The following is a 20,395-nucleotide window of genomic DNA, read 5'->3' as shown; positions in this document are numbered from 1 at the left end:
AGAAGAGTTTTGCAGTTTTAAATGACAATTTATTTGCTCACAGTATAAAATCAACATGACACCAAAATTTGGATTTGAAATCATGTGATCGGCATGGACAATAAACTAGGGGCTTTTGTCAAGAGAAAAGCAGCAATGGGCGACAGTGCAGACCAATATCACATCCTTGACTTCATTAGAGAAACTTTTCAGTACACGATTAGAAGCATACAACAATTTGGGTAGTCCTAGGTTGAAATATAAATATGTACATAGTTGGAATATAACCACAGAAAAAAAACCGGAGGACTTCTTTTTCACCTGTGGTAAAAGATGAATAATGAAAAAAAATTGATACATAATAGCCCTTCACTCTCATGGCAAATATCATTCTCACTCCCAGAAAACTCAAGCCTGATTTGAAGAATGTGTCGATTCAAGACAGGCGTTTGGAAGAAAAAAGAAATTAATTTGCTTGCATTGAACACTAAATACTTATGAAGAAATAGTATTTTATCAGGAGTGATAAACATTTATATAATCTCCAGTATTGAAGTGAAACTGACTCGAAATATTATAAACAAACATTTTTACATGGGATTAAACATGGGGCTGATATATCGACACCTTGAGCATTGTGAGGCAAAAGCTGATAGTTGATATATTGGCACCTTTAGCATTTAAGGGTTAAATATCCAAAAATACTTTTCTGTTATGATACTCCCATCATAAAATCCCTAATTAATTGAGCATGGCTTACCTTGATGCAAGCAAATCCCCAAGTTTTCTCTTTGAGCACATTAATTATTTCGTTTGTTCCTTTCGGTAGCTCCTCAATCGTTTTGGAAACCTCACAGCGGCTACAGTTCGAGGATCAGCAGTGGAAATGTTCTTCCAAAGGCAAGTGGAGCTAACGAGGCTTCATGAAGATATGGCAGCAATGAATTACGGCACAGCAGATGAGGCCATTCAGGATGTGAGGAATGGGTAGGTATAGATTAGTCTTTCTCAAAAATCTCATCTATGGCACGCATATCATAAATCAGCATGGTAATATATATAGAGCTCACTAAATTATTTCATAAACAACTTAACTTGAAGATATTTAAATGAATTACCACCAAAAGTTTCAGGCATTGTTTCGTGAATGATGAAGAACCAGCAGAATACCTAAATATTTCACCATGATTGGGTAAATCTATGGTTCAATGCAGAGGTACACTTCATAAATTTGAAAATCAGATTTTCCACTTCAATTCTACTCTTTCTACACAATACTTTTGGCCTGTTTTACTGCCAGATATTTACAAGGCAAAGTCATAAACGGAGATGATTACTGTTATTGTTAAAAATGAATGCAAAGACAGGTTGGGAAACTGCTTTAATTTATACCAAGATATTCTCCCCAAGTATCCATCTGAGAAGTGCAATGAAGTGTTTCCCTGATTGTAAAGAGATTGCATTTCTAAAAATAAAATTTATGCCACCATAAGCTATCACATTTTACGAATTAACTCCGTAAATTGCTCTCAAATCATATTTCCAGAAGTCAAAAATAATCGATTAATGTACAAAATTTTAATGCCAATAGGAATATTTAGAGTATAGAAAAAATTCTTTACAAATTCTCACAAAATAGCCAAAATTATAAACTTATATTTCATCTACCATAGTGAAGGATTAGGATATTTTAAATGCAACTGAATAAGTCCTCGGATCATAGGTGCAAATTTGTAACTTACGCCTCATAAATTTCTAAGGCAATGATTAGATTGGTATACCTTGGTATTTGGAGGAGGCAACTAACAGCTTACGTCATATGCACCATTTGGAAAGGGTGGGAAGGAAGGGTAAAGAGAAACCTGGCATTGTCATTAGCTTGCTCTTAACATATAGCATCAAGGGGAGCACAGCTTAAAGTTCCATCCACCAAACATAGAGATGTACTTAAAGTGCCCTCAACAAAGCATGCAAAGGTGGAAATTTCCACAAAAAAAGATTTCTCTCCATAGCTGATACATGATAAAATGCAATTTTTTGCAGGAAGCTGAAGGCTTTCATTTGGGACAGCTCAAGACTGGAATTGGAGGCAGCAATGGACTGTGAGTTGGTGACCACTGGAGAGCTATTTGGACAGTCTGGTTATGGAGTAGGCCTGCAGAAAGATTCCTCGTGGACGTCAGCCATCACCCTGGCAATACTGGAGATGCATGAAGGTGTGTGAACACTGGCAATAGCTCAATCACTTTAAAGAATTCATCATAAAATCAGTGATGATTCCATTTCTTTGTAATTTTGGGTGAAAAAATTGAAAATAGACACCTTGAAAATAATGGGAAACTGACCAGTTAAGAAAAAGACTTTTTAAGTAGAAATGTTAAGAGTGGGATTAAAAACAAAGAGCAGGGGATTGTAATGAGACAACTGGCCACCATCCTCATACGGGAGAAACATTTGGGCTTTCTATGGGAGATATACATATTGTTGTACAAATAACTATAGGCCCCAAATCCACTGATTAATGAAAAAATTCACCAATTTTCAACGCTTCCTCTACTCCAAGATGATTGATACATTGAAAATTGAGTGAAATAGGTGAAAATAAAAAGCCTAAAAAGAACTTTTCTTTAAATTCACAAAAAGACTTAACAATTTATCACTTCTAGGAGGTACTATGGAGTCGCTGGACAAGAAGTGGTTTGCACACCTGTCAAAGGAGGCTCCTGGAATTCAATGTGATGGGATACAACCGGGAGAAAGCACACCTACATCTCTAGGACTCAAAGTATGAGCCAAACGATTTCATGTCCATGATACTATACCACCATGACTACTATGGTTGACACAATATTCTCATATTCCATTTTCCCTAACAATTCCATGCAAAATATATTCTTCGTCCATTTTTGGCCATCATTACATAACAACTTTTTTGTCAATTTTTGGTCAATCATTACATAACACTCAGCTTGGTCAATCATGAACATCTTCACCTGTGATTCAAGTTTGCCTTATCATCACGGTTCTCATGGTTATTCAGAGTACAAGTTTACATTGCAGTTAAATTTTCTATGGAAGTAACATGGAGATGCAGAATCTCAGGAATATTCTTATAGCATTTCTCAGGAGGTAATAAAATAAATATTTAGGCTACAGTTTATAATCAATTCTATGTACTGTGATGAAGTCAGAGCCTTAATTTTTCTAAAACAATGATTAATCTGTTTATAGATGGAATTAATATATTACAAAGGCAAAACTGTATTTGTCCCTGCCAAATATCAAGCTCTTGGCCATTCAATAGTTATCCTTATTTACTCATAATGATAAAAATTTTGACACAATAGTTAAGCTTCCCTGACTTTTCTTTAATAACCCTGACCTCTAACAACCTGCACTCTATAATTGGTATTATGTTGACACACAATATTTTTTCCCAATACTCCAGGAGAGGGAAACAAAAAGGGAAATAATATGGATTGCTCAGTACTATTTTTTCCATCAGTTCCAATTACGGTTCGGTTCCTTGCATCGGTTCTTGTTTCAAAAGCAAGTGTTCCATTTCCAGTGACTAGGTAATTTTCAAATTCTATAAATAATTTTTGCTGTGATGCTATGAAAACTATCAACAATAATGCATGAATTTTTTCTCAAAAGTGACTGGTTCCATATCATTACTCTATGTGAAGAACATTATACCTGAGAAAAGTGTAAAATCTGGATTAGAGAAAATTTTTTTAGAGTTGACTCTTTTTGGCAATAGTACATAGTTCTAAACTCAAAAACTAGTAGAAAAGAGAATTGAAGAACTGAGTGGAACCAAATCATCCCTAATAAATCCGCCCTGTACAACTGTCTAGCCTAAGACCTAAAACACACAATTTTAAGTTACTCCTTTCCCACTCTAGGTATGAAAAGTCTTCATGGAGCAAGGAAATATTGCTCAATAAAGAAAGCCAATGTAGACTAAAGAAGATAAAATACGGAGGTGGAATAAAAAAAATTGCACGCAATGATAACATTATGTAATTCTTAATATGACTTTATTCTCCATTTTCATACAAGGGCGACCAGAGCGGCGATTCCATCACCCTTTGTCATACTTTTTGCATGCTTGTTCGTTTTCCAGAATATGGCCGGAGTCTTCATACTAGTGCTTGCAGGCATATTTGGTGGTGCTGCACTATTGGTCATTGAGGTCACCTACAAGAGGCATCATGCTAAGATGCTGTACCGAAGAGAGCTCGCAAGATATGCATTTGACAAGTGGAGGAGAGTAATAGTGGTGAGTATCATTTATCTAAAGCCATCCTCTGACATCAACACCAACCCTTAGATATCTACCTAACTTGTGAGCTTTTCCTCTCCTATTTTATTGAGTTTATTGCTCTTGTTTGCCATGATAAATAACCTAGTCCAATGATTCTGCAATCAAATTTATGTAAAAGTTCCTGCCTCGCACTCAAAATCTCAGGATCTATTCCCCAGAAGATTCTATCTCCCACACAATAGTTTATTACTAGTCAATGTACAGGATAGCTGAGGATTAAAATAATTTATGTATTTCATTGCTGGTATGTATTTTTCAACTGTCTAAAATTTCTTTTAAAAATTCCTAAGTGAACTGTTTCTAGATCCCTGCCTGAATTACTCCATGTTATATCATTGCAGTTTATAATTTCCAATTATATTTCCAATAACTATTAAATATTTCACATTAAATTATTTTTATTTCAAAATGAATTTATTTTTCTATCTATGTTTCAAATAAATATTCCTATTTTCATCATACTTCATCATATGTATTCTCACTCCACTGTTGTATACAGTGATAACTGTTCAACACATTTCAATTGTTTTATTGTAAAAGGGCTTAAGCTCATGGACAAAATATATGCTAATTATTTTCTTCCCACCTTAACATGCCTATTACATTAACTATTGATGATACCACTAGCAATCTTTTGCTGCCACCAGGGCCGGCCCTAGCAGGTGCGGGGCTAGGGGCGAACCTTCAGTGCGGGGCCCTTCACTTAAAATATTAAACTCTATACCCCATCTACAAACTCGAGCATTTTGAATCCCTACCACTCTCTGGCTAAGTATGTGTTCCCCTCATGTTAAGTTCTCTTACTCGTTGTTATCACTCACACGACACAGTACTGTACTGACAAACGCAATTGCACAATAAAAATTACTGCATTATTATTCCTTTTTCATAATATTATTTTTTTATGTGGAAACGGACTTAACAATACAGTAATAGTTGAAATTGCGTTTTCAAAACTATCGTATATTTTAATTTTTTTTTTCACGAACGCCCAAAGCCCGGGGCGGTCGCCCCGCCCTAAGGCCGGCCCTGGCTGCCACCACTCTTATTTTTTATCTCAGTCACTATTTAGCAAAATTATCAGTGAGACGAAGAATGCGAGAAGATTTTCTCCATCATGGCACACAGAAGGCCATGCAAGCCAACTTCAGCAGGACATGTTGAGCAATTGAGTGATCGAAGCAATTTTTATGAATAACACAAAATAATACTCAAAATGCACAATGCTCCCTCTTATTTGTTTTTCTTACGAGATACCTGTTTCATTTCAAGAAACGGCGATACATCCGCGCAGCAATTGCCGCTCAGAAACAGAAACAAATGACATCAAATGGTACTGAAAGCATGCCGCTGAGATCCCCACAACCTCAGGAGTGGACTTTCGGCACTTTGATTCCTTCATCTGTGGTAAGTGCTATCCAAAGGGAGTTCCCCTATTCGCTCCTGGGAAAGACATATCATTGTGTTCCTAATGATTTTATTTATCTAGTTACACAGCAAAATTAAGTATTTGACAATTATGCCACACCTGGAAACATATTAAGATTTTCAGTTAAATTACTGATTATAATTAATACATACATATATATCTGATTTTTTAAATCAATATTCAATCAGATCCACACATATCAAATTGCATTCTGATGAAACTTCACAAAAATCAAATTTAAATATATTTTCCTAGCAAGAACAAAATTTAAGCTACATTGCCAATGCAAAAATAAATGGAATAATTATTTTGGTTGAAAACGTCAAAACATCAATTCATTTATCAGAGTGAGACAGTGCCAGATCCAGGATACAAACGAGGGGGGGGGGGGGACTAAACAGAATTACCATTTCACTAAGTGTAAATTGGATACCCTAGGGGAGTGAGAGCTAAAGCCCCCCTAGCTCCTCCCTGTATCTGCCACTGGAGTAAATGCATAAACTTGGTGGAAGTGAGCCAGAATGATTGTGTAATGGTCCGATTTAACAAAGAGATCCTGATTGAAATGCTTCCTCATCAACCAATGAACAGCTTAGCAAAGATTAAAAGCTTTTTGGTATTTTTTTGGTCCTATTTTCATTTGGAGCCATGGAGTAGAACAGTATGAGCAGATACTTTGTACATGAGGGGGTACTTACAAGTACATAACTGGAAGTTCAGTTTTTAGATAACATATTTTATTTTTATTTTTTAATAGCTTAATCTACTTCAAAGTACTCTCTATCAGATTTAAGTATAACCTGTGATTACAGCTCTGAAAATATTTGACAAATTCCAGCTCTGGCATGACGAACCACAGCTCCTTTCCTGTTTTATTCTTTAAAGCCCAACATTGCCAAAAATTTGGCCTCTTCAATTTCAGAAATAAGTAGAAATATTGCATTTAGCAAGATCATGCAATGGTAATGAACCATGGGATTCATGTTATCTTGCCAAGTGCTGTGCTACAAATATGGATGAAATGTTGTCATACGAGGAATAAACCAGTCCCTCATCCCCAACAACCTTCAGACAAAAATTGTTCAACCTATCTCTGCATTATTCTGGATAACAACAATCGCTTAAATATCCTATCTTGGTTTTCAATCATGATTGCATGAACTTTTTCAATATTACATCAATTTCAAAAATTAATAGGACATTCAGAATGAGGTATGCCACAAAAGATCAAAAATCAGTCCATAAAGTGAGGAACACAAAAAAAGTTTATTTTTTATAAATATGGCAGCGATTAGTTCAGTGTTACCACCAATAGTTTCATGAATCAATTTTCCTCAATTTCAGGGAACTGTAGGATCCATGGCTGCCGCAGCTGCCAAAGTGGATTTGATTCAACAAATGTCACCACGAGTGGAGAATATAGATTCTTTTGATTCCTTCGATGACATTGATGATGTCTCCTCGTACACCTCTCACTCCAACTGAATGAGCACAATCAAAAACTATTTCAGTTAATTACAAATATTTTTTAACGAGGGGGAGAGGGGTAAAGCTAAAACAAGAGGGGATGAGCGGAGGGAAAGTTTCTTGGCGGGTGACTTTCCCATCTACATACTTCCCTGCAAGCCACCTCAACAGGTGTATAGTAGGGGGTGTTCAGACTTCCAGTCTAATTCATCTAACTCTAATCTTAATAAGTCTAATTCATCAATTTCTGTAAGCTTTCAGGTCACTGAATTGCTAAAGCATCTTTTTTTTTGCCACCTTATGTACCATATTGTTGGTTCTGATCACACGAGATTGGCTGTTGGTACGTATATGCCTTTCTCTTCAACACTCGTTTTCATGCATTGGCAAGGAACAACCACCTTCTTTGCTGAAACTGTCCTCATTCTTGGCTATTACCAAGGCCTCGCATTTTACTCACGGAAAATAACTATGCTCTTTAGATATTAGATAGGCCTCTTCAAAATTCATGTTGTGCGTGAGGCCTTTCCATAAGTAATCTGCAGTGGACCAACACGGAATTATGCCTGGAAGATCTGATTCTTTACCTGACTTAAGATATCTGTGATTCAATTTAGTTTCTCCACATTAAAATGGATTTGAGTCCGCAAATCTGGCAAAGCTTAGTTCTCTCAGAGTGTTTTTCTCGGGCCCACTCGTCATCAGTGGAGCCACCCAAAAGTGTCAGGGATTCAAATTCAGGGAACGCAGCTAAAACAAGAGGGGATGAGCGGAGGGGCAGAGCTAAAACAAGCCTGGAAGCCTGTGCCTCAATGATTTAGCTTAGCACCCTTTTTGGCAAAGATATTTGGAACCAAGCATAATATGTAAAATATAACAACCACTAAAAGTCTTTTGGGCTGGCAGCATGAAGCCTAACACTACAATAGGTATTACTCCCATGTGTAAAGATTAATTTTATTTGGTCCTAATTCTACGGTGGAAGTAAAAAAATGAAGCCATCAAGAGATTTCACAGACCAGAAGTTAACAAAGTAAATTGGAGAAATAGTCAAAGGTATTGATGATACATGATAATTCCAATGAAATCTCTCCTTTTCATCCATGAACAAGATTAAAGAATCAATTAAGAGTACCAGGGTAATATGCATGCCCAAATTCATACGTACACATAATTAGTTAGCGGCATATGAATAATTCATTTAAGTGGTTAACATGACCCATAAATATTTCGCAATCATCAGATAACAGTGTGATAAATACTCAAGTGTGATAAATCCTATTCAAGCACATCACAACTTATCTCTGCACTGCAATCATCTGCACAGCCATAAATATCCTAAATTCTTCCTCACTTGCTAAACATAGAACTTCTGAAGATATAAGTACAAACACAGTTATTTTCTAATCAAATATATGACCATATTTTCCCAAAATCTAATAGATTTATCTACAGCAATGAAAATATAACTTCAATGTATTACCCCAATTACTATTTTTAAGGTACCTATTTTGAACATAAAAAAGATAAATGCTTGTATACTTTCTCCAGATAAAATAAAAATGTTGTCACTAGGCTTTTTATTGCCCCTCAAAGCCTTCTTTGTTGATCGACCTTCTGTACCCATCCCATGTAAAATAAAATAACTACTGATTCATTCAGGCATGGGCAGGGGCGGATCCAGGATTTTTTTTCTGGGGGTCACAAGGGTCTGACAGGCAAATGATTTCCTCTTACTTGAGAATAAAAACAAGATACAACTATTACTGAACAAAATATTCTCTTTATTTAAAATGAAAGTTAGTAATATGAAATGAAATGATTTTGGCTGCATAATACACAAAATGAAACGAACGTAATGATAACTGTGTATAAAATTTTGTCTATTTTTCGAGTGTCTGGGGGGCACGTGCCCCCAGTGCCCTCCCCCTTAACACTTTCAGTGCGGATGACATATATGTATGTCATGAGGGCTTTTCCACTCAGGCGGATGACATAAATGTATGTCTTTGGGAGTTCGTTTTTCCGCTGGTCACTGGGGTGCTCCGAGCACGCCTAGCGTTACTTTTTCACCCTCCCGCAGTTCGGGAGTGACCTTACACCATTGCGGAAGTGCCTGTTTCTAGTTCTACGTGTTCTTTCATTTTAAGTATTTTTTTGTTTACTTTAGTGCTATTTTTGGAACAATTTGGCAGGTTGAGATTTTTCTTTTCATTTCCTTCACCTCTTTTGCATTATTCTTATCGTAAATATCATCATCATGTCTTACAAATGGATTATTTTTTTAATTTGTTTTTTTGCCTTCATTTTTAATTTATTCATATTTTATTTGCTATCACAAAAATTATGAGTAGACTAACTTTTTTGTTAAAGATATTTATCCCCGTTTCATACTCACTACATTATAAAAAAATGATCTTAGTGCGGTGGTTCAGTTAATTATGTTTTATTTGAATTTTTTCTCTGGGAACTTTTTTATTATTGCAAATTATGCCTATCCTGGGTGATTTTTTTGGGTATTTTTCCTACTTTTACGGCATATTTTCTCATGCGTTTCTCTAGGCCAATTACCAATCCTCTATTCATTTCGATTTTATTTCATTTTCTGAGTTATTCATACGTGTTGGGGTTAGTTGCAGATTTTCTTCCTTTTCAAAAAAAATAACATATTAATCGTGTATGCAACACTGAATTACATTATGTACAGTATTGGTCTGTATTTTTTTACTCGTTTATTTGTTTCCTAAGCTTGGTAAACGAAATTGCGGAAATGAATAGATAAACTCAGAGGTATTTTAAGCATTACGGCATTTAACCATTATTTATTCCCTTTAAATAGTATTTTTATCTTATTTTTTAATTTATTCATATCTTATGTGCAACCACCAATATTATGATCGATTTAGTTTTTGTTAATAACGTGTATTCCCGTTTCAAAACTTACTATTTTATTCCAAAATGTTTCCATGCGGTCCATAAGGTCGTATTTTATACTTTATTAATAATCTTGTAAACCATTATTGCAAATTACGTTTTTTTTTTACATATTTTGGGTTTTTTTCCTAATTTTACGGCATATTTTCTCAGTCATTGCTCCACATCAATTACTTGTCCTCTGTTCATTATGGTGTTTTCATTTCGTAGGTCATTAATACATTCTAGTGTTAGGTACAGAAACAGTCTTAATTTTCATAAAAACTAAGGTATTAATCACATATGCAACACTCCATTACACAAATTGTACTATTTTGCTGGATAATTTTTAAGGCTCATGGTTGGAGTCCCTCCCTACCAGCGGCACTCCCAGAGATTATTTCAACTTGCCAATGATATTTTCTTTGAAATAATCCTCTCATAGACGGAGAAAAATGCAGAAAGCATTTTCCTCCGAAATCCTTCACCAAGGGCCTTCACTAAGGGCATAATGGATTGGAAGCTGTTGGACAGGGAGAACTGGAAACTTGGCTGGGCCTTCTTCTCCACATGGGCGCAATTAGGGTTAACACGATTTCTAATGATTGGAGGTCAGAATTAGTGTGAGTACCGATATTCGGGAGAAAATGTGCCGTGATAGGTTTTTAGGAATGATGCAGGCTCTTCGTTTCTCCGCTAACCGTGAAGGCATCCGTAGGACAGTGACTGCAATTTGCCCAGAATATGAAGGTCAACCAGGGCTCTGTCTAAGGCCTTGCTTTCAAATATATCATAAAAATTTGTGAGAATTTTTATTGAAATGTTTCAATTTTGCAATAACTCTGAGGTAACATAGATTTTAAAAATGTTTTTCCCATAAATTTATATTTTTCATGCCGTTCATTGTGTGTTCTACTTCTGTGACTTGAAAAAATTAAATCCACGGCCTTTGAAACAAAAAAATTACACGTAAAGACTAATTCCAAGATATTTTCGTCATTAACCTAAGGAATCAACGGTAGAAGAAGTATTATAAACGGAAATATGAAAAGTTCACTCCTTCATACAAGGAAAATTGCATGTGTGTAATGCGGGTTGCGTGAATTATCAATTACTGGTGACGGGTGGCATACATGTATGTCATTAGGTTTTTTACGAATTGCGTGAAATAGAAACAAAAAAAATTGCAAATTCTGTTGTATTACTTACAAGACCACCGTTATGAAGGAAAATCACCCATCCGTCACTGGAGGTTTCGGTGAAAATATCATCCGCATTGAATGTGTTAATCAGCCAATGGGAATGGGATAATTTGCTAAAACAATGATTCTGATATTTTCTTGGAATTCACAAGCTGATAATTTTTTTTCATTTATTTTTGCTATGGGAAAAACTTTTTACCCTCAGGGAGCAGGCAACTCAAGGAAAACATTTTTAATATAAAATGTTAGCCCTATAGTATCGAAACTCAGAAATAAAAAAAATGTAGGAACAACTCTCGAACCATACATTATTCAATTTTCAACCCTTCTCTCCATACTAGGTCATCATAAGGGAGACTTGAGTTGACCTACAGGTCTCATGTTTTTGGTCCTTTTTTTAATTCAGCTGTTAAAATTCGACGACATCAATCTAGTTGCAACATTGCTAACTTTTCTCTAAAAAAAATAACAAAATAGAATTGGTTCCATCCTCTTACACCTACCACAATATTCTCTTCATTATCCTGAAAAGACTTCACAAACCTGATTTTACACTCTTTGATTTTTCTCACAGAATAATCCTCATTAGATCTTTTATATTCATAAATATCTCTTCTGCTAATGCATTTCTCTTCCTGGTATCCTTGATGCTGTATCTTTTTTCCTTTATGCTCTACATAGATCTAATTTAAAGGCTACATCTTATTACATCCACGCCTATTGACCTTTAAATTAGGCCTCACATTCCTTGCTTGAGATGCTTAATAAACAGCACAACTTGGATCTTCTAGCAGTTAATATCCATTCCATACTGTGCACAATTACGAAACTCATCAGCCTGCAACCCTTTTGCTGAGTGGCAAATCAATGTCTGATCATCTGTGAATGTTTTAAACATCTATCCCTCATTATATATTAATTTGTTCCCCAATTATAATTCAACTTCTGTTTCTAACTTTCCTCACTCATTCCTTACCATGACCTCCAAATGCACATTATAATGAGTGATAGAACAGCCATGTATCACATCTTGGTGCCCAACCTGATTCTCTATTGACCACCCTCATTATTAAACACTGAGGCATATATATGTAGTACATCATGAATGAGTCTCCATTCCCAGCCATCTATATCTATAATCTTAATAATGCCCAACGGCTTTACCCAGCCCACTATAGCAAATGCTATTTCAAAATTCATGTGAAAAGTATGTATGTACATCCTGGTTATATTATAGGCTGGTATCTACCATGACCCTCACCACCACAACTTTCTGACTTTCCCTTCCTGAAACCAAACTGATCAATACCCAAATAGCTATTTGTCCACGTCTCCATTTTTTTGATAATTTTCAGAACCACTATGCTTCCCTTCTCAATGTTTACTTTCTGTGCCCTCCTCCAGAGGAAAATATGAGGCTGTATATCCCACACATTTCAAGGCCTTTTAAACTCCCTGACTCTTCCTCCTCATTACCCTGATACATACCAAATCCTTGGTGGAGTGGAGGCCCATATGAGTTGTCAGGTGATAGCCACACTCTCAGCCAACACTCAATTGAGGATAATCAGAGCAGGTATCTTCACCCTTCCTCCACATGCCATTAAGTGCAGAGGAAGGGTAATGCCACCCATAGTGGAAGGGAAGAATAACCTCCACAAAAAGTTGAGGAAGGGTATGGCTACCATCCATGGAGTGTAGAGGAGGGGTAGTGCAGCCTGTACAGGTAAATCTTAACCTATGTGGAGGTTAAGAATTACCTGTACAGGCTGTAGATGAAGGACATGGTTAGTAATCATTGGTTACCTCTACCACTCCTCTTTATCACCACCACTCCATGCATTGTAAATTGTGAGTAAGCAGAGAGAGCAACAGGTATGCTTTTTGAGTGTAGAGGAAGAGTGATATTATCCTTCACATACACTTCATGGCAAGGCCGGATCCAGATTTATTTCTGGGGGGGGGAGCACAAGGACCTGACAGGAAAACACTCTCCTTATAAGTGAGATTATAAAAATATACAACAATTACTATACGAAATATTCTCTTTGTTTTGATAAGAAATTAAATGATTAAGGCTCCGTATTATAAAAAACGAAAAAAACGTAATGATCACCATGTACAAAAAATCTTGTCTATATTTTTAAGCATCTTGGGGGGGGGGGGTCACGTGGCCTAAATCAGCCTATGCTCCTAGTGTGTAGGGCATGGGTAAGCGAAGTGTATAATGAGGCATTGCGTGAAGAGTAAGGGTGGCACAGCCTGGTATGAGTAGCTGAAGTGTAACTACCAATCGTGAATGGTAGTACTATTCCTCTTCACTCCTCCTACCCACCGTGGAGGACTTGTTTTTATCAGGGTATGACCTGTGATGAATGTAAACAATAACATTCCATCGCATCTCTGGGCCAGAGAAATGGATGCTAGGCAAACGGGGCAAAGAATGTACGAAAAATGGGCATATGCAAGACGCAGTGTGAGCATTATGTCTAGGCATTGAAAAATAATATCACTTCTTACCTAACATCCAAAACCTACCGGTGCAGATAGAGCATCGACTGTGGAGGGCAAGTTTGAGAATGCGCATTAATGCGGCATTGAGTAGTAGTGGTTTAAGATAGAAGGTAGGTTAAGAACTTACACATTAGCCGCTACAATAGATAAAAATTTCGAGGTAGCAGGTGTATAGGAAGTAGTCCAAAAAGTATTTACCATAAAACCACTCTAGCAAGGGGCGTTAAAAAAAACGGAGAACTAAGGGCTGCTATTACGTTCGCGGTGCATTATTATAATTGCGATAAGGGTGGCTATTACATTGGCATCGTGTTTAAAAATTTTACCACTAACCTTCACAGGCCCATTAACGCAAAAGTGGGGAATGGAGTTTAGGCAGCACGGCAGGTTTTCTCACGGTTTTCACTCTTCAAAGCACTTCAAAGTTTACAACACACAGCGCATGCGCAGAGCTGTCGAAAGCAGTCGTGAGTCCGCGACCCCGCGACAGTCAAACACAAAGGGAGTGTGATCCCCCGATGGTGAATGCTCAGTGAGCACTTCGATGGGTAATTTGAAATTTTAAATCTATTGGGTTTCGTAGGCAATGTTACATTTATGGTAAAATGAAATAATTAAGGGGAAAAATTGATGATGGTGAAGACTGCAGTAGACTTTATAATTACTATCAGCAGATCGGATAAAAATTAGCAGGGAAATGGTAATATATGTCAATATAATTAGGCTTCGGATCGTCAAGGAAATTGCATGTAATGGGCGCTAATAACGAACAGCTATTATCGCTAGTGGAACTAATATTTTCAAGAAAATAGCTGAGCTTCCTCGAATTCGGGCGTTAAAATCCGCTGCTATATTACCGTGTCTTTAGAACTCACTTTCAAGGTAGCATTTGGTGCGATGCTGTTCATCTGGTTTTTCCCAAATTTGCATAAGTAGTATCTTAGAAGTCTCATAAAAGTAAGCATCTTAACGCGCTCAGCGAAGATGGGCATCGATTTGAAAGCCTCGAAATTTGAAAACCGTGTTCCAGGAGACCACTTTCGAGAAAGTATCTCTGTTAAAATTTGAATTTAGCATAAGAAATTCAACCTCTTGGCCTTAATCCTTGTATGCGCAATGTTTCCCATTGTTCAGTTGTAGTTAGAATCGTTTTAGTAACTCTTAATTTGGTGACAATATCTTTAACTCCGAATTTTTACGGGACATGAGTTTGAATCATTTATGATCCATTACAGGCACGTAAGTGAAAATTGTGTTTTTCAGAGCCTGTATCAATACTGTCTACGATAAAATCTAACCATCATGTCGCGTTAGTAGGCTTTCTACTGGAAACAGAATATCTGGATGAGAATAAGCAGACTGCATTCTCGAATTAAAAGCCGTATCTCGATTTTGATGTATTTACCAGTGGCGGATACATATGGGGGCGCAGGGGGCGCCCACCCCCTTTGCGGGGCTGCTCGCATCGCCGAACATTGCAGAATCACAATTATACAGTTTTATATCATAAGATAGCATTGCCTTTTATATGCGTATAATCAGTTTAAATAAAACTATCTTAAGTTTTGCATGTAACTCGATTAATTTTCATTACGATAAAAGTATAGGCAGCTCAAAATATCTTTTGTCCTCCCTTGAGTTTTTTTCTGTATCCGTTACTGGAAGGACTTCGTACATCAGATACAATTGTGGTTAACAGCCACCTATTATGTTATCAGTGGAAGCAAATGAGCTATTTCTTAAAACGGCTTCATAGAAAATCTGAACAGAGGAGGGCGACCTTTTTGATATATCAAGTGATGTTATGATTGCTTATAGAATTTAAGACGCAATACAGAGGAGAATTACATTAAATGAGAAGAAATTTGTGAGGTTCAAGACATTAGATGAGGAAATTGTTCTATTGTGACAATAAGCCGTATTGTGTTTCTACCCGGCAACGTTGGCGGCGCTCAGTCGTCCCAAATCAAAAGAAGCTGGCCAAAAGTCATTTTTTCGACTTTTCACGAGGAATTCGAAATCTACAGGATGTGGCCTACAATATTTTGCACCTGATAGGTCTGCGTGATTATTATGCTGCCCTGTGTAACCCGTCAAACATAGGCATGTTCAGCCCAAAACGCCCGACGCGTAGAAATAGTCAATTTAGGGAAATTCAACTTAATAAATGACTATTTTAACTCCATGGTATTCATATCTCAATTTTTATGCGGAAATTTTGCAAATATTTGCACAATGTCGTGGTGAGTTATGTTCGTTCCAGTATTTCTTATAATAATATTTAATTACTTATAATGTTAGCTATTTTTGGGCTTATTTTGAGTAAAATGTGTCGATATAGTTTTTAGCTCATCCTTGATCCTCGAAGAATCCTATGCAGAATCCTTGGGATGAATGTATACAATAAGATGGAGAAAAAAAATCTTGCCTTTACCTGCCTATCCGACATCTAGAGGGTTTTAAGTTAAGCGGTGACCCGCTCCGCTGAGGGCGGCTAGCCGGCGGCCGGCGGATGACCGAATGGCATCGCTAAAATATTTTTGCATCGGTGGTCGTACTCGCATGGTATATTCTTAGTCTAATTATACATCCTGTGAGATTTCGTACATCAAGTGCTTCACGCCTATCGTTTAAACACTTCTCTTATGTATACCTTCAAATACTCATGAAATCAATGAGGGCCGGTTTTCATGTTCTTAATGAGACAAATTATGCGTGATCAAAAGCGACTACATAAGTCACCATGCGAGAAACATACAGAACTTAAACTTTTGCTTCCGTTGTATCACTCGTTCAGCTATTATTTCCATCCCTCATATTTGTATTCGTTTTCAATCAGAATATTTCCGTTCTTTCCACTTCTATCGATGCGTTTTGTGCACCGTTCCTTAAAATTGTTCCTTACCAATCTACAGGCTGGTTCCATTTTTCCATGGGAAAGGTTATTTTGTATATCATCGCGTTGGTTCTTCATCCTCGTTTCTCCAGCTTTTTTGGATTTTCAACAAAACCTGTCCGCTATTCTCATGAAATATAAGTACAGTGGCGGAAAAAATTAACGCAAAGGTCAATTATGGTCTGTGGTCTATAGCAATTTCAATGGTCAAAATGTCGGATGTATTTACAGACAATAAACTTCATTCTGGGTAAGACTTAGGTGAAACATCTTAGTTGGGTCTTTTACGCGTAGTCTTACTGCGACGCATACGACTGAATTTCCCCGGTACAAGGGGTATGTGTTTTTAAAATTCCCGGTTCTATGAGAACATTACGAGGTCAAAACCTCGGAGCTTTGCGCGGATTTTTTTCCGCCGCTTTGAAGATGATGGAATCATCGCATATGCTTTCCTTTTTTGGCTAAAAATTTTGATTGAAACCTAATTTACATGCGTGACTTCATCTATCGTATATATATCATTTAGGTTTACTTTTCCAGCACCCGATATTTGCTAACTTTCGTTGCTCCGTAAGAGAGCGCATCCCTCCTCAAACGGTCGTATTTTATCTTATTTGATGAAGCTGCACTCCTATAAAACTAAAGCAATCATCTAGCAATTTCTATTGTAATGTATATGGAAGAAAATGTTTCAAGTTCCTCAAATACTAAAAAATTGCATGAGAGAATAATAATTCATACTGAGGTAAAAGTTTAAAGACAAGACAGTAATAGTTCAACCAATTTTAATGTGCTTTTTACAAAAAACAGGGAAAATATATCTTCACAATTTTTTCAAGTCAAACTAATGTAAACATTCTCATTGCAATTATTTGGGAGCAAAATAAAAATCACAAACTCACAGCTCTAATTTCAGTCATTCGGTTTTATGCGGAGTTCACAGTTTTTAGGAAATGAAATGATACAGACATACAATACAAGCATAAGATAATATTACATACAATAGTATACTGGGATTAAAAAACTGTAAATTTATATTTCAAAAATGTATTTCCTAATTTTAGTTTTGAAATATACATTCTTAATTTATTGTAAAACACATTTACTCAAATTCATGAGAGTTTACTGCTTCCAGTGCAAAATTTATTTATTGAAAATAACTTTTTTCCAAGGTTATTCTCAACAATTTTAAAGTAATGAAAGACATATTACATCATAGAAGTACACTTTTCGAGTGATAAAAAACATTGATATTAATCGTTATTTGAAATTCATAGGAAATAGGCGTAAAATGCCCACTGTTAAAAAACTATCACAAAGCAGCAGGTACTTTCTTCTTTCACAACACGTGAATGGTGAATATTCCTCAGTCACAAAACAACGTAAGATCTCTGTTACAACTCCATATATCAATATCCATTACAAGTTCTTCACCATTTGATGAAGCAGATGAAGTTTACCGAGATGGCTTTAGGGGGCAGGTATGCTGCGATCAATACTTTTGCGGTTTTAAGAACCATTTCTGGACATTGGCATCTATTTGTGGAAGATGAAATAAATTGGTAAAACTGATCCGGGAATCCAGCTGAACAATCTTAAATATCATTCCCACGAGGGATATCACAGAAAGCGTCGACCGTTGGAGGGTTTCTTGTCAGTCAATGTGAAAGTTTCTTGTGACACGCAGAAGAAAACTTTGATACTTCACCCCCAGAATTTTGACTTCGGTCAAGGATAAAACCATAACACCTAAATATTCCATCAAATGTTTCAATGATAACTGTTGAAAAAATCCATCGATAAAAGAGGCTGAAAAACGTTTTCAATACACGTTTTTAAATTACGTTACAATATAACTGACAGGTACTGGGAAACATATGATGAAGGAGGTAGCTTAACTTGGAAGAGCTCGCGACAGGATATCACTGGTCATCTGCATATTACCTTGGTCTTAAAGTTGGGCTACCACGGGGGTTTTAAGTGTTTCTGGGAGAAAACTGCGACAGGTTAAGTATTTTATGCCAACAATATACTCTTACACGGATCTTCTAAAGACAGCGCTTGAGTGGAGACCTTCGTCCGTCAAAATGTACCCTTAACCTTGCCTTCAGGCTAATTCCGCTGACTGCTTTTTCCCGATGCATAAGGAAAATAGAGGATAGCATAAATAGTTTGATTGAGAAAGGTAACTTTAAAAAAAACAGAAAAAAGTCAATAAAATAGAGAATAACAGTGCATAGAAAAGGACAAAGAAGTATTTTATTAAATAAAATACAAATAAATGAAAATAAACAGAAATATTACAGCCAGGTAGGCCAGAATAGGAAAATAGAAAAAAAGTTTGGCGCAGAAGAATCATGCAATGAAACAATACATATCAGGGTACAATGGAAAAGAAGATATCACGTATACGTTGACAGGGCCGACAAAGGAAAAACATAGGATAACAGGAAATAAAAGTTGACGCACATACATAGATAGAAAAGGAAAGACATGTGTATATATAGAAATAATAAGTTCTGATACAAGTACAGACAGAAAGATAAAAAGCGCAGCAGACCGCGGGTTTCAAGTGTACAGGGAGCGAGGGAAATAAAACATACGAGAGGAAAAAAATGAATAAAAAGTGAGTAATCAGAAAGAGAAAAGTATCAGTAAGAGAAAAGTGTAATGAAAGAAGGTAGAAGAATAAAGAGAATAGGGATAGAACGCAATAACGTATAAAAAGAATGTAGTAGTAGAACATTTCTTCGTAGAATAAAAAAGTTTTCAGGAAAGAAGGCCGTAGAGTGGAGAGAAATGGTGCAGAAGAAAGGAAAATTTAAAAAAAGGTTGGACCTGAATAATCGTAAAATAGATTTGGACAAAAGAGGGTTAAATGCAATAGAGAGGTAAGGATTGACACAGACGATAGGAGTTAGGGTGATAAGAGAAAATGATAGGAGTAGAAAATAGAATATCGGGTAGAGAGGAATAGCTCGGAAATAAGGATGGAGCGAATCGAAAGACAGCTTAATTAAAGAATGAGAGAATGAAAATTTGAAGATAGTGGAATACAAAGCAGAGAAGAAAGGCAAATGATACAATTTCGTAAAAGAGAATATAATGGCGTGAATTTATACTAAAACATAACGAAATAAAACAATAAAATATCGCACAAAAAAGTAAAAGTGTAAAGAAAGAAGGCTATGGAACAGAGTTAGATAGCGGAAGGAAATAGAAAGGTCTGAGGCAGAGAAATGGTTCGATAAAATTCGGGAAGGAATAACAAGGAAAGAACAAGGTAAAGCAGAATAGGAAAAATGAAGACATTGAAAAGAATGTGAAAAAGAATATAGGCAACGAAAAAAAGACAGAGGAACAGAGTGAAAGATATACAGAGAAATCTATACAACTCATATGAAAGGGTGGACTTTAATGAGGGGTGAAGATAAAAACAGGTTAAAATGCTAGATGCACGATGACCAGAATCATACACAAAAGAAAAATTGGAAAGTTAGATGCTGTAATACGGCAGAGGAGAGAAAACAAAAGAATAAGGACGGTAGGGAAAAACTTATAGATTAGGGTAACAGAATCATTCAATAGAGTAAAGAAAAGGTGAAGTAAAAAATGCAATGAATGGAAAAGATACGTAAAGTTTAACATTGTTGTAAGAAAGAGTA

General features: G+C 36.3%; 1 protein-coding gene and 1 long non-coding RNA gene across 3 annotated transcripts in view; one reads left to right on the top strand and one right to left on the bottom strand.

Moving 5' to 3' along the window:
* The window catches only part of LOC124168103 (glutamate [NMDA] receptor subunit 1-like), a 32,889-nt gene extending 25,229 nt beyond the window's left edge, over positions 1-7,660 (top strand). The window contains exons 14-19 of the mRNA XM_046546220.1: positions 809-966; positions 2,023-2,195; positions 2,646-2,764; positions 4,109-4,264; positions 5,582-5,716; positions 7,083-7,660. Of these exons, the coding sequence (XP_046402176.1) occupies positions 809-966; positions 2,023-2,195; positions 2,646-2,764; positions 4,109-4,264; positions 5,582-5,716; positions 7,083-7,223 (882 nt within the window). The 3' untranslated portion in view covers positions 7,224-7,660. The remainder of the gene's footprint in view (positions 1-808; positions 967-2,022; positions 2,196-2,645; positions 2,765-4,108; positions 4,265-5,581; positions 5,717-7,082) is intronic.
* LOC124168113 overlaps positions 1-14,268 on the bottom strand; it is a 28,638-nt gene extending 14,370 nt beyond the window's left edge. For both annotated transcript variants that reach the window (XR_006866845.1, XR_006866844.1), the window contains exons 1-2: positions 14,168-14,268; positions 740-898 (exon numbers count right to left, since the gene is read on the bottom strand). This is a non-coding gene — a long non-coding RNA (uncharacterized LOC124168113). The remainder of the gene's footprint in view (positions 1-739; positions 899-14,167) is intronic.
* Positions 14,269-20,395: the final 6,127 nt, after the last annotated feature.

This window comes from Ischnura elegans, chromosome 1 (genome assembly GCF_921293095.1).
Source record: "Ischnura elegans chromosome 1, ioIscEleg1.1, whole genome shotgun sequence".
Classification (NCBI taxonomy): Eukaryota; Metazoa; Arthropoda; class Insecta; order Odonata; family Coenagrionidae; genus Ischnura; species Ischnura elegans.
This window is presented reverse-complemented; position numbering and strand designations above follow the sequence as displayed.